This window comes from Balaenoptera acutorostrata, chromosome 21, assembly GCF_949987535.1.
Source record: "Balaenoptera acutorostrata chromosome 21, mBalAcu1.1, whole genome shotgun sequence".
NCBI lineage: Eukaryota > Metazoa > Chordata > Mammalia > Artiodactyla > Balaenopteridae > Balaenoptera > Balaenoptera acutorostrata.
Window position 1 is genome coordinate 28,852,564 of NC_080084.1, and position 17,380 is coordinate 28,869,943.

The 17,380-nt window shown below is 47.7% G+C and overlaps 1 protein-coding gene across 1 annotated transcript in view; it reads left to right on the forward strand.

Moving 5' to 3' along the window:
• DLGAP2 (DLG associated protein 2) overlaps nt 1–13,770 on the forward strand; it is a 209,077-nt gene extending 195,307 nt beyond the window's left edge. Inside the window, exons 11-13 of the mRNA XM_007188953.2 lie at nt 4,792–4,883; nt 10,907–11,059; nt 13,473–13,770. Coding sequence (XP_007189015.2) covers nt 4,792–4,883; nt 10,907–11,059; nt 13,473–13,691 — 464 coding nt within the window. The 3' untranslated portion in view covers nt 13,692–13,770. The remainder of the gene's footprint in view (nt 1–4,791; nt 4,884–10,906; nt 11,060–13,472) is intronic.
• The last annotated feature ends 3,610 nt before the right edge of the window (nt 13,771–17,380 follow it).

Here is a 17,380-nt window from a genome sequence, read left to right on the forward strand (position 1 = left end):
TGAGCCCAGTTAAATACTGGTTTCAGTTAAGTCATGTTAAAGCAGGCTTCCTATTGTTAATACATAAAGAGATATATTCTGGAAGGATTGTAAACCATCACTAGACTAGTGTTTTGGGATTTTTGTGTTAATTATGTTAAACCAAACGGGTAAGTGGCATGAAGTAAAACCAAAAAAATTGTATGTTTTCTGAAATAAAAGAAATGGTTCCAGAACCACAAAGATCTTACTCAGCAGGTCTGTAGAAATATGAATGGTATAAGGAACTCAACAATGGGGTCTCTTGAGAGGTGTTGGAACGTTCTCTTGCCCCCAAAACAGCTCTGCCCAAAAGCGAATAATCTGAACATCGCCAAGTCCGATACACGGACCCACAGACCCACGGAGCTGGGGGCTTTGGTGATTTCCTTCCTCATCTAAGGGACCCCGGCTTCACGAGTCATGTTAACGCCGGCGTCGGGGTTCGGTGTCCGGCATGGGTCCCCCAGTCCTTCCGTGCGGAGGGGCAATGCTCCCTGGATGGCCGCGGTGGCAGGGGGCGTGGCTCGGTCGCTGTGCGGTCGGCACAGGGAAGAGCAGACAACGGGTAGTGACCCTGAGGATTCGTGGGCCACGTGGCAATGCAGGGGACGAGGAGGCCACGGGCCACAGAGAAAGTGCCCTTGGGTCTGCAGTTTGCCCAGGAGTCCCCATCAGCAAAGACAGCACACTGAGGACCAGAGCCAATGATGATGCTTCTGAACACCGCAGCCGCTACAGCCTCTGGGATCTGACCAGTCATCCAGGGAACGAAGAGCCACTGCTTCCAGACCCCTGCCAGGACACACAAGCCTGGTTGGGATCCTGGAATCCTGCTAAGGATGTGGTCAGTGCACGACGGAGATGTCCCCACACGGCCCAGCCACCCAGTGGCCACAGGCAAACTGGAGCATAAAAAGAAACGTGTGCTCAAGAAACACGAAACGAAGCGAAAATGATAAAGCCAGAGATCCGGAAGCGAGGAGGGTTGTGGAAGCAGCCGTGTCCCACAGCCTGCTCTACAAAATGCGTCAGGAAGGAATCCCAAGAGATCCCGGAGTAATACATCTTCAAATGATCATTTCAAACTGTCTGCAAATTTTAGAAAAACCCACCTCAAATTTTGAAAGAAAAGAATAGTGTAAATGTTGTCCTGGCACTTCATAGCAAATTTAGATAGAATTGAAAATTGTAGAACACGCATGAAAAATAAATTAAAGGGGCAAGTCAGTTAATCAAATTTCTTTGTACATCAAAGGCCAGGGTTGTCTCAGGTTCTTTGTACGTTTGCATTCTGATGAGCATACGTCCTAATCTGTAGCTCTTGAAAGAAAGTGTCTAAACTATGACAAAATTAGGGAAGGATAGTGGAAAAGAATAAATTGAATTTTCGCTTCAAATTCTTTGCAATTATAGGAAGCTATTTACATTATAGGTATCAGATAGTATCATCCCCATTCACTGAGCAGCAAATTCTCCTGCCATTCGCAATCAGGTCATTAGCTACACTCTGACAGTCATTATCTCTCTCTAGCAATAATCAATTTATACCCTTTATGATAAGTCTCCACTACATTAAATCAGCACCCAGATATCACCCACCTATCCACGTTGTGCTAAAGACGATAAACTGAAGTACTTTATATTAACACTTCCGTTGAAGTACGTTTTAAGAAGAATATGAAAATTGGGGATTAAAACCTCAAAATGGGTAAAACTGATTGACTTTTTAAATTGGGATTGACATATATACACTAATATGTATAAAATGGATAGCTAATAAGAACCTGCTGTATAAAAAGATGAATTAAATTAAATTTTAAAAAAACCTGAGGCTTAGAGAAATTAACAATAAATAAATACATACCATTTCAGTAAGCACAGAGTCAGTGAAAAGAAGTGCACTTATACATGAGTCACTTCTATATATTCCTGCAGTGACAGCTTGGTTAAAACAAGTCTCTTGAAAGGTTTTCATCAGTCATGCAAGTTATAGGGGTTTACAAGTGAAAATTCAACTTTTCAAAAACAAAACTAACTCCTCCACTCAGCAGCAGTGAGACCAGAGCTGCAGAAGCATATTCAGTTTGGGGTATCAAACTGGGAACAAAGTAGGAAGTATTTTTGGCCCTTCCAGGAGGTGCTCCAACCCCACTGCCCTCCTGCCAGGCTGCAGGCAAAGCAGACAGAGGAGGTGGGCGGGATCAGGGGTCTGGGGGAGTAAACCCCTCTCGCAGTGGATTGGTAGGAGACACGAGGGCCCAAGTGTCAAGATGCTGACAAGACAACATTTTTTTTTAAGTCTGAAAGGATGCCAGAGTGTTATCTAGCTAACTCACTTGTATTAAAAGTTACATTTTTAACTCTTCTTCATATTTTAGGAGCAAGCTAGAATTGGATGATATTAGGGAACTCTTCATTTCTTAGGAGCGGTCATGGCGCTGTGGTCGTACAGGATGATGACGGATGGGGCTCTGGCCACAGCTTATCCAAGTGGGTCAGGAAAATAAACACGCTCCGAGATTGGTGATTCTAAGGGATGGGGTGGAGGTGCTTGTGATACTTTCTTTCAAGTTTTCTGCGTGTGAAATTTGCCATAATAAGACTTTGGGGAACAACAATCTGGACAAGTAAGAAAACACAGGCAAACTAAGAAGTGTTTCAGGCCATTAACTTACCCAGGAGAGCATCATGTTCCGAACACGTTGTCTGTAGGGCCAGAGCCTCACCCTGTAAAAATGAAGGCTGTGCTATCCCTTCTGTCGTGTGGCTGATTTCTGTTGCATTAGGATGTGTCCTCAGCACCCCTCACAGCAATGGGTTTATTTCTGGGACATCAGTTCCAACATGTGACACTTGGTTACGTGGTATCGAGGCCCTTCCCAACGGTGTCTGTGACTCCGTTCCCTTCGAGGCAGGCCAAGGAACAGGGTCTCAGCAGCTGTGTGGCCAGGCTCAGGGATCAGTCTTTGATGCCAGTTTCTTTTTTTTTTTTTTTTTTTTATTTTATTTTATTTTTGGCTGTGTTGGGTCTTCATTGCTGCGCGCAGGCTTTCTCTAGTTGCGGTGAGCGGGGGCTACTCTTCTTTGCGGTGCGCAGGCTTCTCATTGCAGTGGCTTCTCTTATTGTGGAGCACGGGCTCTAGGGTGTGCAGGCTTCAGTAGTTGTGGCACGCGGGCTCAGTAGTTGTGGCTCGCGGGCTCTAGAGCGCAGGCTCAGTAGTTGTGGCGCACGGGCTTAGTTGCTCTGCGGCATGTGGGATCTTCCTGGACCAGGGCTCGAACCCGTGTCCCCTGCGTTGGCAGGCGGATTCGTAACCACTGCGCCACCAGGGAAGGCCATGATGCCAGTTTCTAACGCACGTTAAATGTCTCAAGTCATTTTAATGAAGGCTGCCTGTCAAAATTACTGATGTTTGGGAAATTGGGGAGAAAGGTAACGAAATTGAGTTTACTTCTCTGGACTCAGGCTACACCTCTGTGGAAATGCCAGGTCTCAGGCACCACCCCAGACCCCCTGAGTCAGAATCTGCCTGTAACCAGACCCCCAGGTGACTCACGTGCTAATGGGGCTGGCCTTTGTGGGCTCTTCTCCAGATAAAACCTCAAGGACGTAAGCATTCTGTCCAGAGTAAGTACTTAAATAGCCTGTTAGTGGTGATGGCTGTTTCTCTGCTTCATGACGGACGAACCTCCAGGCTAAAACCCCCCCTTTCCTGAAGGCTTGCCCGCAGGGCACTGGAGACAAGCTTGCCCTGCTCTCTTGAAAGCCTGAGGGAATGGCCAGACTAGCAAACTGGCCCGACTTTGAGTTTCAGGGGGTCCGTGTGGCTGGTTGTTATCTGTGTTCTGCACAGAGTCTCGAGGGGGACCCAGAAGAGAAGATGCTTCTGGCCATCAGAGGAAGATGCCGTGTAAGCTCAGTGAAATAGCTGGGAATTGTTGCTTTTAGACAAAATGTCAGAGATAAGTGGGCCTGGGTATAGTCGCCAGAAATGTTTTCCTACAGATTCCTGCATGCTTTTGAGAATCATGGGAGCTGGGATCCACCAAAGCTATTATTTCCAAAATAATGACGACGTTTACACAGACTAAGGAAGGATTGGGGCAGAAAGATGGGAAGTATGGAGGCCACTGGAGGCAGCAGGTGTGGGTTTTTCCCAGAAATTTCATGCCCAAAGTCTTTTATCTGCCCAGTGCAAATCCCAAAGTTGTCACAGCTATGGGGTAATTGGTTAAACCCTTTCCACTGACAAAACTATATTATTTACATTTTTTAAGTGCTATTTGATTAAAGTCTTACAACTTACAAATCGTTTCTGTATTAAACTGACACTTCCTACGCCCTGAAAGCGCTGGTGAGCTAGCCCACAGGTACCCCAAAGCGGGATGTTCTCACTACCACCGAATGTGACGCTTCTACGGGTCAGCGGATGGTGATGTGAGCAGGTCGGGGGAACTGGTCACCCTGCTGACCCCCGAAGGGCTTGGTGGTGTTAGCAGTAGCTTTCCAAGCTAAATTTCCCCCAACACTGAAGTATCCTAGTGGCTGGCATTTGGTCGTCTTTGAATTTCCTTCATGCTCAGGAATGGAGCAGCCGGAAAGATAGTTCAGCCCGTGGCCATAATAAATTCAGCGGTTTCACCTCCAGTAACAGAGATGATAGAATAATAGCTTTTGCTCTTTGGGTCATATCCCCTTTGTGTGATGCTTTTGCTTTTGTTTTTTAATGGACCCAGTTTTAAACCTGTTTTTTCTTTTTTTTTTAACAGTTCTCGGGAAAATCAGGAGTGCTGTTGGGAGCGCCCAGCTTCTGATGTCGCAGAAATTCCAGCAGTTTTACTGGCTTTGCCAACAGAACATGGTAAGTGGATCCTCAGGTAACCTCGGCCCCTTGTAACCAAGCTGAACGTCCGTTCTTTCTGTGCTCACTGCCTTCCTGCCTGTTAAAAGACCCCTGCACATGTGCAGCCTGGTGAATGAGTGGGGGGACACTCCCAGCTTTGGGGAGGGGGGTGTGATTTAAAAGTGCAGCCAAAGCAGAGAGGCCGCGAGGGTATGGGCAGGGGAGGGGCAGGGGTGGGAAGGAGACAGGTGTTTCCCCAGCCGTGAGGGGTGTCCTCTGCCACCCGGCTGTCCCCCAGGGGACCTCAGGAAGGAGGGGAAGCGTAAATCACTGTCACGACGGATGTCACAGTGAGGACGGTGCTAGGAGGTGGCTTGAAGAGAAACATGTAAACAACCACAGTGCAAGAGATTAGGAAGAGATTTTAGAGATAATTTGCGCTTTATATGTTACAGTCAGGAGTGAACAGAAATACCATGGACTAAATTAGGTAATACGGTTGGCATTAAACTTGGTTCTGATCTTCCTGAAAATCAAGGGGACACTCTTACCTATATGTATACTTATATGTATACTATACTATGTATAAATAAATATAAATATATATTGTTACACACACACTTTTCCTTATCTGACTAAAGAAAATATTCACCTGATATTATTTGGAGAAATAACCAAACAGTAATCACGTTACTTTACAGGTTCTTTTATTTATAATCCATACACTGACTTCTTTCAGACCAAACATTTTCATTAAAACACAAGTAGGTCTCTGCAAGGTCTCCCATAGCAATGGTTCAAGGTGATTTGATTTTGTTTTGTTCTGTTTTTAAATTTACAAGGAGGCATGTGGATTTACAGAATGTTCTTCCACATCAAAGGCAGCATAGCACGTCAGAGTTGCCAATTTATCCCTTTTAATCAGGATCATTAAAAAGTATGTTTTCTCTAATATTTTCCAATTAATCCCATTCAAGTTCATCATGAAATTTAAAGAGTTACCGCCTGGTTGCCTATGACGTGAAGTTATAATCAACATTTAAAAGGGGAAACAGGCAGGTTTAGAGTCCCTGAAAGAAACATACAGCTGTGGAAACATTCAGTTATCATGTTTACTGGGCATGTTCTAGCGTCCTCCATCGTGTGTATTTAATGATTATCTTTAAGGAATTGATTTAGGCCATTGGAGAGAATGGTCCGTATTCCACCAAGTCTGGTGGGGAGGGTCCCCATCTTCAGGACCCTACACTCAGCAGAGGCACATTATTCAAGCTTATAAAATCTGCATGTCTTCTCTGCCAGAAGCAGCTGATATTACACTTAAAAATTATCCACCCTAATAGTTTTGATCCGTCTTATACATGTCAGATTGCGTTTTGTGTTAACCTTAAAAAGTCTGGCGTGACGGCTTCCTTTTCTTTTGACCTCCGTCTGGATTAGACCAAAAAAGTCTGGAGCATTTGTTGGAGGAGGTCAGGTTGGGGCCCTAAGCAGGCCTGTCAGCAGAAATGCTGAAATGCTGACAGTGCGAGCAGGGGCCTTGCTCAGCAAAGCCACACTGCCCACACTTTGCAGCTTTAGGCCAGTGACTAGTTTTCAGTCAAAAAGTGGCCCCAGGAGATACGTCAAGAGCCCACCAGCTGTTTAGGATGGACGACACCGGGCAGGACCCGCCCTTGAAGCTGGCGGGTCGATACCGGTACCTCTCGGGCCAGCGGCTCAGCACCCCAGAGCAGGGAGAAGTGGAGTCACGCTCAGACCGGCCGGTCTAACAGTGCACTTGAACACGACCCACGGTCTCTTCTCAGCCCTTCTCAGGACACACAGCTCCCAGAGAATGTTCCGGAACATGGAGCCTCAGCGCCCACGTCCCACCTGGACCCCACGGCCTGCAGTTAGCAAGGACGGATGGCTCTGTACACGTTGCTGGGGGAGGGGACCGGCCTGGCTCACCACTGGCATGAAAAAATGAGATTTACAAGCAGATCGGGCGTCTGAATGTCCAGTGGACACAGCTGCAGCCATCTCCTGCACAAAGCCAGACCCTGGCCGTGCCCAGTTCCACCGACGCCACGGCCTCTGCTCCCTGGGAGCCCAGAGGACAAAGGTTTCGCCGGCCCAGCGGGGAGGGCAGGTGACCACAGAGTCCACTCTCGGGCGACATGAGCCTCAGCACAGCCGTGGGGCAGGACCAGGGCCCGAAGTCCCAGCTGGGGACCCGTTCCATCCCTCAGACACGTTCAGGCCCCGTCACGCCTGCACCTGCGGGAGAGGACGTTGTACTTGTGTCATCTTCCAGAAGAGCAGCTGAGGACCCACCTTTGGGGGGAGGAGTCCCCCCCCAGCCCCGACTGTCCAGGGAGCCCCTGTGCGTCCCCGTCACCTGCAGAACACGGCCCCAGAGACAAGACCTTCGCTCTGCTTTTCTTCACAAGCAGTGGCTGAGCTCAGACAGGCAAGTACATGACAACCCAGGCGACTGGATGAACCGTCCTGCCCCTGCCCCTGAGCCTGCACCTGACCTTGCACCTGAACCTGCACCTGCCCCTGACCCTGCACCTGAACCTTCCCCTGACCCTGACCCTGCACCTGACCTTGCCCCTGCCCGTGAACCCACCCCTGACCCTGACCCTGCACCTGACCCTGACCCTGCCCCTGAACCTGAACTTGCCCCTGACCCTGCCCCTGCCCCTGCCCCTGACCCTGCACCTGCACCTGACCCTGCATCTGACCCTGCATCTGCCCACTGGGCTCCTCGATCCACATGCCCAGGTCGCCTCCTGGTGGCTCAATGGAGAATGGGCTTCAAACCGCAGACAATGGCCCCGGGTTGCAACTTTCACTCCAGTCGGAGGAGGAGAAAATGAGGGAATTTTGTGCAAGTCGTTTGGACAGTGGTTCTTACCTTCTGCCCTCAGGTCAGCACAGCTGCCATCTGGCTGCGTCGGCAGAATGGATGGGGCTCAAAGAGTGACCTTGTGGATGTGGATGTGGAACCAGGACTGAATGTCTGTGTCCCCCAACATTCATATGATGAGGTCATGAGGGTGGGGCCCCCATGCTGGGATCAGTGCCTTCATAACAGAGACCCCAGAGAGCCCCCAGCCCTTCCTCCATGTGAGGACACAAGAGAGAAGACGCCGTCTGTGAACCAGGAAGGGGGTCCTCACCCGACACAGGATCTGCCAGCACCTTGACCTTGGACGTCCAGCCTCCAGCACTGGGAGAAGTAGACTGTGCTGTTCATAAGCCCCCACTCTGTGGTTTTCTTGTTCTCTCAGCCCAGATGGACTAAGACAAAGGTTAAAGGAAGTTTAAACCCAACCAAATAGAAGTTCCTGATGTGCTTCATGGGACGGACTTATGAACAAGCCGGAAATGGCACATTTTAAGCAAATTCAGATAAATGTTTACCTATCAGAAATTTCTCTGTCTGTTTAACCTGAGATAGCCCCACACTGAATCAAGGGAACCACACCCAGAAAAATCCACACTCTTAACCCGAGGGTGGCAAACTCAGGTGCCTGCAGGCAGGTCACGCAGCCCGGGGAACTCGGGGCTGCGGTCACCAGCCAGCGCTGGGCGCCGGGGGCGTGGCCAGGCCGCTGGCCCTCTGCTCTTGTGGAGTTACCCAGCTTTAAGTAGAGACAACTCATTGAAACTACACATACATCAGGCGCCGTGTGCAGAAGCAAACCCACACATGCGCCCTTGGCTGCCCGTGTGCCGCTCCGTGGTATCACCTGCACCTTCCAAGGGTGGGGACCTGTCCCCGAGACAGTTCTGTCCCTTCAGGAGATCGACGTGCCTGCCCTCCCTCCGCGTGGGAGCGACGAAATATACATGGTACATTTATAGGGCGTCCCTGACCTTCAGAAGCAGGGCTGAGACCGCTCAGAGAACAAACAGAAACGGCCATGGCTCCAGGCCCATCTCCCCAGCGCCCAGGACCACCAGCACCACTGCAGACCCTTCCCGGGTACCAGCTTCCCAGGAACCCCACAGGCGACCAGAACCATGGGGCCTGCTGCTGCACCAACTGTCAAGCGGCTGGAGCCTTAACACGTGCCGCCATCCCCAGGTTCCAAGAAAGCGTTTTCAAAATGAAACAGCGAAGGAATGTAACTACACGTGTATTCTTCAGTAGACTTTATTTTTCTTCTTCCCATTTCCTCCAGTTGTGTTGTGATATAATTAACATACAGCACTGAGTAAACGTAAGGGGTACCACATAATGATGTGACTTACATACATCATGAAATAATTATCACTATAAGCTTAGTGAACATCCATCATCTCCTATGGGTACTTATTTTTCCTTGCGATGAGAACTTCTAGGATTTACTGTCTTAACAGCTTACCTGTATAACACACACCAGTGTTGGTGGTATTTATCATGTTGGGTATCGCATCCCTAGCACCTGTTTATACTGTAACTGGAAGTTTGTACCTTTTGACCCCCTTCCGCCACTCCCCACCCCATCTCCAGTAACCACAAGTCTCATCTCTTTTTCTAAGAGTTTGTTTCTTCGTTTGTTTGTTTTTGAAATACAACTGACCTACAACACTGTTAGTTCCTGTTACACAACATAGGGATTTGATGTTTCAAGCTGATCACCACAGTAAGTCTAGTTACGATATGTCACCGCACAAAGGTATTACATAATTATTGACTATATTCCCCACGCTGTACACTTCATTTATTTTGCAGCTGGAAGCCTGTAGCCCTTAATCTCCCTCACCTATTTCCCTCTCCCCCCCCACCCCCTTCCCTCTGCAACCAGCCGTTTCTTCTCTGTATCTATGACTCTATTTCACTCGTTTTGATTTTTAGATTCCACATATCAGTTAAATCATACAGTATCTTTCTTTTTCTGTCTGACTTACATGTTGTTTCAGATGGCAAGATTTCATTCTTTTTTATAGCTGAGTAGTATTCCATTGTATATATATATATATCTTCTTTATCCATTCATCTGTTGATGGACATTTAGGTTGTTTCCACGTCTTGGTTATCGTATTGATAAATAATGCTGCTATGAACGTTGGGGTGCATATATCTTTTTGAATTAGTGTTCTTGTTTTCTTCACATAATACCCAGACGTGGAACTGCTGGACTGTGTGCTAGTTCTATTTTTGATTTTTTGAGGAAACTCCATACTGTTTTCCATCACGGCTGCACAAATTTACATTTCCACCAGCGGTGCACGAGGGTTTCCTTTTCTCCACGTCCTCACTAACCTTGTTATCTCTTGTCTTTTCGTTGGTAGCCGTTCTGACAGGTGTGAGGTGACATCTCATTACGGTTTCAGTTTGCATTTCCCTGATGATTGGTGATGTTGGGCATCTTTTCATGCACCTGTTGGCCATCTGTATGTCTTCCTTGGAAGACAGATCCTCTGTCCATTTTCTTAATCAGGTTAATAGACTTTATTTTTTAGAGCAGTTTTAGGTTCACAACAGAATTGAGTGAAAATACAGAAAAATACAGAGAAAAATCCCATACACCCCCCTGCCCGCACACACCGCAGCTTCCCCACCATCAGCACCCCCACCAGGTGGTACTTTATTACAACTGATGGACCTCCAGTGACACGTCACCACCCAGAGTCCGTGGTTCCCATCAGGGCTCACTCTCGGTGTTGGACATTCTACGGGTTTGGACGAAGTGATCATGACACCTATCCACCATTACAGCACCCCACAGAGTAGGTTCACTGCCCTAAAAATCCGCGGTGCTCCACCTGTTCTCCCCTCCTCCCCTCAACCCCCATGGCCACTGGTCTTGTACTATCTCCATAGTTTTGCCTTTTCCAGCAGGTCCTAGAGTTGGAATCATACAGAATGTAGCCTTTTCAGACTTTTTAACTGTCAGCAAATACTTAAGGGAACTGTTCCTGAATCCTCGTGGGCCCTCGGGAATATCCGCACCCGATTCTGAACTCGTGGGGCTTCTTCCTAACCCGCTTCCTTGGGAAGAGCAGCCCCGCCCCCGCCCCCCGAGGTCTCTGCAGCTCTAACTGCGCGTGTGTGTCGGCAGGACCCCAGCGCCATGCCCAGGCCCACCTCGCAGGACCTGGCCGGGTACTGGGACATGCTGCAGCTGTCCGTCCAGGACGTCAGCATGAAGTTCGACGAGCTGCACCAGCTGAAGCTCAGCGACTGGAAGGAGGTGGCGTCCCCGGAGAGGAAGGTAACCCCCCACCTGCCGCTGCCACCCCCCGGCGTCCAGGCCACCTCCTCCAAATGCCACGTTATTACGTGTGTCTCGGTCTTTGATTAACAGTACGGGATCCGATTTTCAGGGATAAACCCATGTGTGCGTGATCGGGGTGGAGCTAAAGTGGTCAGCATGTGTAGTGAGTCCCTTTCTTGCTGACAATTCCCGGAAGACACCAACAAAAATCACGTTGTCCGCCGCAGTCTGGTTTCCGGTAGGGTCTGTCCTCTGCGTTATCGCCATCAAACCTCTGTTTGTACTGTACTGAGATGGTTTCCCACCGGGGAAGTTTCAGTTCAGTTACAATGCCTCCTGTGGAGATAAACTTTCCAGTTGCACATCTGCAGTTGAAGACAAGGAACACTTTAAACTTGCCTGAACAATTTGAGGATGTAAACTTCCTGGCCCTGAAATAGGCGGGAAATGTCCATTAAGTTTGAACCTATGGTTTCACCTCTTCCCTTTAGAGATCATCTTTACTGGGGCTAATAGATAAGTGTGAATTAGCTATAAAGACATTGACTTCCTAACACATTTTAGAGAAGTTCTACGTAATCATAATCTGATTTTTCTGGACAGACATTATCAATTAAAATGATAAAGAAAATTAATCCAACATACTTTGGGACAGTGGTGTTTAATATGTAGTTCAGGGTGTATATCTAGATAGTTAGAATGAAAGCATCATCGTCATCCATTTTCCCAGAAACGTGCTGCCCACCATCGTTGTGGGGCTCCAGGCTGGAGGCCATCGCTCCATTGTGGGCGGCTGACAAAGTCCTCACCGCGGATAACGGGGCCGAGGGTCCCGCAAACCACCAGGTTGTACATAAGCAAGTCCAGGAAATCTATGGTTTGGTTTTAAAGTGAAGGAAATCATAAGTAATGATTCCAAATAAAAAAGTTCTTCGAAGAAATCACTAAAAATACAACTTATTAAACTAGTCTGATGATACGCAAAAATCCTCCCTATTTTTCATTCTCCGGTAATTGACAGCTAATATAATCCCTTCCACCTCAACTGTACACAGAGAGTAGTCCTCAAAATGAACACGGTTCCTGCTGAGGGTACAGCACCCCGTCCAGAAGGCGAGCAGCCCTTGAACGCGGCCGAGGCTCCGTGTCCTGCACTCGGGACACAAGTCCTGACCCTCTGCCTCATAGAGCTGCTCAACCACCTGCCCCCCGCCCCCGTTCCACTGCAGGACGCCTGTAAGCCTCTTGAAAACGGAGACTCACAAGAATGGTTGATTTCTTACAGTCCCATCTTTCAGAGGCTGCGAAAGGAGAGAAGAGAGATAGATCATCACAGTCAAGCACTTAAGGCAGGAGTTAAATTTTGAAATAGCTGGAAGTCTTCACAAATTAATTACCCCTGATTGTACCCCTGCCAAAAAAGCCAGGAGGGACGTTGCTTCTGGTCCAAGTCATTTTAAAATAAGTCATGGGAACAAAGTTTCAGACGCCAAAACGATCTTCCTGCCAAAACCAGCAGCACACAACATCAGGATTCTGCCATGTGTTCACCTGAACCTGCGCTAGTGTCCAAGCCCGGGCCCATCTGGTGCCCTTCGGATTCTTCTGGAGGCTGGAGGGAAAGAGACAGAGGAGTGGGTGCCCCCCTCAACTATCTTCTCAGGAAAGGCAGCATCCGGGCCCCGTACGTAACACCCCCTTTCCTGACAAGGATACTGGTTGCTGAGTTCCCGCCCTCCATCCACTGGGAAGGTCCAGCCTTGTTAGCGAGGGGCCACAGCAAATAGAGAACACAGTGTGGGACACAGACCTTCCACCAGGACCCTTGCAAGCATTGTGTGTTGCTTTGCTGCAGAATTGTGCCGTTTCTCTTTCTGGAAGAGGCATACACGTATCTTGGGGTGACTTGTTTGAGAACATGAGCTAAGGGTCAGAAATAGTTATTTGCATCCTTTTACCAAGTAAGCGAAGCATCATATGTAGTTCATGTCAAAGGGCTTAAGGCCCATAGTAGAGAATTTGGACATCGGTTCCCTGGGACACCCTGCGAGAAGGTTTCCATGTCCTCGGACCTTGGAGTCTTGTTGAAAAGACTGTCACGTAGGACAGGGCTGTCAAGCGGCATCTTCCGAGACCCCTGGGAAACTCAAGAACGTGAGCCTGTGAGCGCTTGCCAAGTGTTCACCCAGCAACAGGGTCAAAATAACTTTAAGACTAGGGCGGCGTCCCACGCGCAAGTGCAGGATGGATGTCCTCGTGTGTAAACACTTCCCCCGGGGGATCTGGGGGCAGGCGCAGCAGGCCCACCCCGGGCAGGGTCACGCCGGCATCGGGTGGGCGCAGGGCTGTGAGCGGGGGGGACGGCCGGGCTCCTCTGACTCCCCCAATTTTGACTTGTGATGCTTTTCAGGAGGAAAGAAAGGTCCCCCCTCCAATACCAAAGAAGCCCCCCAAAGGGAAACTTACCATCACCAGAGAGAAGTCTCTGGACCTGCCGGACAGACAGCGCCAGGAGGCCCGGAGGCGTCTGGCGGCAGCCAAGAGGGCAGCGTCCTTCCGCCAGAGCTCGGCCAGCGAGCGGGCCGACAGCATCGAGATCTACATCCCCGAGGCCCAGACCCGGCTCTAGGGCTCCGGGCCCGCCCCTCCCTCCCCTTCTCCCCATCACCCGTACCATGCATCACATCCCTGGTCACTCCTGTGTCACTCCTCCAGCGAGCTCGCCCCAGCTGCTGTGTTTGTGCCGTAAACACCCTGGAACACCCTGACGTCCACGGTTTGCGAGCTCACGGCCACGACGACTTCTCCCCGGATGGCCTGGCTTCCCGTCAGCAGGGACGGAGAGGCATGGGGACACCTGACCTACCCACTCTGTTCTCAGAGGGGGACGAGGAACACCTCTCGAGATGGAACCCAGTTCACACTTTGTTATTTATATTTTTATAAATTGTGTGATATTAGAGGCAAGAATAACAAAAAAACTATGAATGGGTGCATCTCACCACTCACTCGAGGCATTAGACACCCAAGAGGAAGGTGCTACAGCTTGAGTGCAGGAAAGAAAGACCCCTCCCGTGGCCTGGGGTCACCGTGCCCTGAACCCAGCTGACCCCTCACGTGGTTCTCTGTGCCAAGTCTATGGTGATGAGAAGTCATCTCTCCAGCCACCAAGCTCCCCGCCATGTGCTTCTCCAGAAACCTGGGGGGTGAGACGTCTGCCCCCCGCCACAGATATTCAGCGCAGCATCTACACAGTCAGAAAGTCAGCTGAATGTTCATTCACACAGGGAGAGACAGATGGAAACAGAGCAGAGTCTTAAGAAAGGCTGGCACTTCTGTAGCAGGAGTAGAAAGGGCAAAGAGTTGTCCTCACTCAGATAAAAGAGTCATTTATTTTTTATTCCTTTGTAACTTAAAATGTCACACATGGTTCTGTCTTTAAGTTTCACCCTTTATGCACCATGTGATTTTTTTTTATAGATGTATATATATTCTCAAATGCTCTGTCAGTTGACTTTCCAGGGTATCCTTAAAAAACAAAACAAAACAAAAAAAAAGTTTGCTTGTTTAAAATGACAGTTGTGATGTTGTAAAAAGTTTAAGAAACATGAATGTGAGTGGTAAGTATCTCTCAGTTTAAATGGTAAAGAAGAAACGTAGTTTACATTTGTATTTTTCCAGAATTCTCTTGTCCTATGCAGTATGGCTAAAGTCAAGAATATATTTCTTGCCTGTTTCAGACAAAAAGAAAAAGGGCACATTGTGATTTCCAGCTGTGGACTTCAGCAGAAGTCCTTCGTTTTCGTGGTTCTGATTGGCACCAGAGAAAAATAGGAAGGTCTCTAACGGAAGGTTTCCCATTCGTCTCATGAAATTTAGATGCCGTGACCGTTGTTCCAATCCGACGGTGTGTGTGTCTGTTCAGACATCACTTCAGAGGAAGCGCCTGTGGATTTATCCATTTGACCCCGTACTAGAGTCCTCGCTGTGACTGCAGGTAAAAGCAGGTGACGCGGCGTTTCCGCCCGAACGCCGGGTCCCCTGCGGCCCCAGGGGTGCTGCGCCCACAGCCCAGCAGCACAGACCCTGCCCCATAGCACTTTGTTTTCTTACCTTGACTCGCACTTTAAGACGCACCCAGCTCTCCCTGCAGCCTGATAATGTATGAGAGCCTTCGGTGAGGTCCTCGCACAGCTGGGGCGCGCCTTAACGCCTGCAGCTTTTCTTTTTTCCTCATATTCTACATTTCACAAAGCATGGGGTTCGTAGGAGCACAGATGATGTTAAAGCATGTTTAGCTTCAAAGTTTTACTTTTTTAAAGCTGAGTAGTTAAGAATTCCCTGTAAGGACAAAACCCTGTAAATGGAACCTCATATCTGGTATATATTTTACCAAACAGCCTTAAAATATATTTGGAAGCAAAAATCAGTACGAATGTATATCCTTGAAAAATGCACAAAAAAAAAAAAAATTCCCTGAAATATTCTTCTATAAATGAATCCTATTTCCCCCAGAGTATTCTAAACATTTTTTTCTACCTAAATAAATACCTAAATCCTGAGTAGTATACAATACTGATGCTTCTTCCTATATTCAGTATACTATGTTAAAGACAAATGTATTTGCAAGCATTGGCATTTTAGACTTTAAACATGATGTATTATTAAGACAAACAGTTCTTTAGGAATAACCACAGAAAACTCGGTGTGTACTCCTTCACATGGGGAAATGTAAACTGCATACGTGCTTGCCAACCTACTCACGTGTGCCTCACCTGGAAGCTGATGGGTTTTATCTCATTTCCTTGAACTTGTACAAAATATATACCAACAAATTATAAAATTAGACAATAATGATTTTAGATCCCAGATTCCCTGATCCTGACTTAAACCAAAGTACTCACTGGATTTGGATTAATTTTCTTTATGTTTTGTAGACTCATTTTTATCTTAAAATCCCCCAAAGTCTTGGCCTAAACCATCCCTTGGTGAGCAAATTCACCTACAACTAAATTTGACATCAGTTGTTGATGCGAAGTGGGGAACATGTACGAACCCCTGTTTGGTCCACGTTGTTCCAAAGAAGGTCGTGTGACGGGGGGCAGGGGGGATGCTTGCAGCTGGGTCTGATGGAATGGTACCCGTTTGTGTGACATGACCAAGTGCAATATATCCGTTCTCATGGTGACATCCCATCATGAAATGCAGACGATAAGCCATGTTTACACATTGTACATGTAAAGAAAAATAAAACTGTTTATAATACTTGTGTTAGTCCATCACACTAACTTATTGCAGTCACTTCTACAGACACAGAGCTATCCTGTGATCGTTTCACCACCTCGTGGATATAATTTTACTAAAAGATTATACGTCAATTTGAGAATATGGTTGAAAATGATAATGCACGATGTTCTAGGAACATTTAGATGGAAAGTGCCGTGTTCTCTGTGATCACAGACTTGTATTCCCTGATACAGCCCATAACCGTTATAACCCAGGTACCCCTTTAGAAATCATTTTCCTCACAGCCAACAAGTTGGTGTTGCCATGCTGAAGGCCCTACTTAACTTTCCAAATCAGAACACAAGTATGATAAACAGGGTCCTAAAGTTTAACAAAACCCAAACAAGGCAAATATCACTTGTTCACAAGTGCGCTTTCGATGTAATTCATCTCGTACATCTTCATTTGTTATTGTTGTCTTTAACTTAAAAGTAGTTGTTCTCAGTGACCATCATTGCCATTTTTTTCTCAGCAAATTTATAGAACCATCCTAGAATGGGGTATGAAGAATCGAACTGTTGTATGATACCAAAAAATTCCATTTTTGTTTAAAAGGAAATGTTGTTGATGTTTGCACCTCAAGATCGATACTAAAGACTTCCAGCAGTAAATAGAAAAGTGTATTAGGAAAAATAACAGATTACATTTAAGATTCCCTCTTTAAAATAAAATAACCAGCAAGTCAGTGACCCTAAAAGTAGAGGGACTCTCCCTGCTAGATCCTGTAGAAGTGGCCAAATTTATGACCAGAAGACAACACGAGTCCAGAGCCCACAGATGCATGGGTTTGAACATATCTTTTGGGGTCTGTGCTCCTGTTTGCTTTTCCCAATACCATGTGGAACAGCCACTGTATCCACTTTAGTTCAAAGATCCCGCGTTGCATATTCACTCAAATCCACGGCCCGATCCAGGATGGACTCTGGAAGGAAAAGTCATGTTGCAGACATTTGGTCCAAGTGCCTGGAGTGACTCTGAATGTGGGCTCTTCAAAGCAGCTGCCTGCTTTGGGCCAAAGCTTTCAGTGGCGAG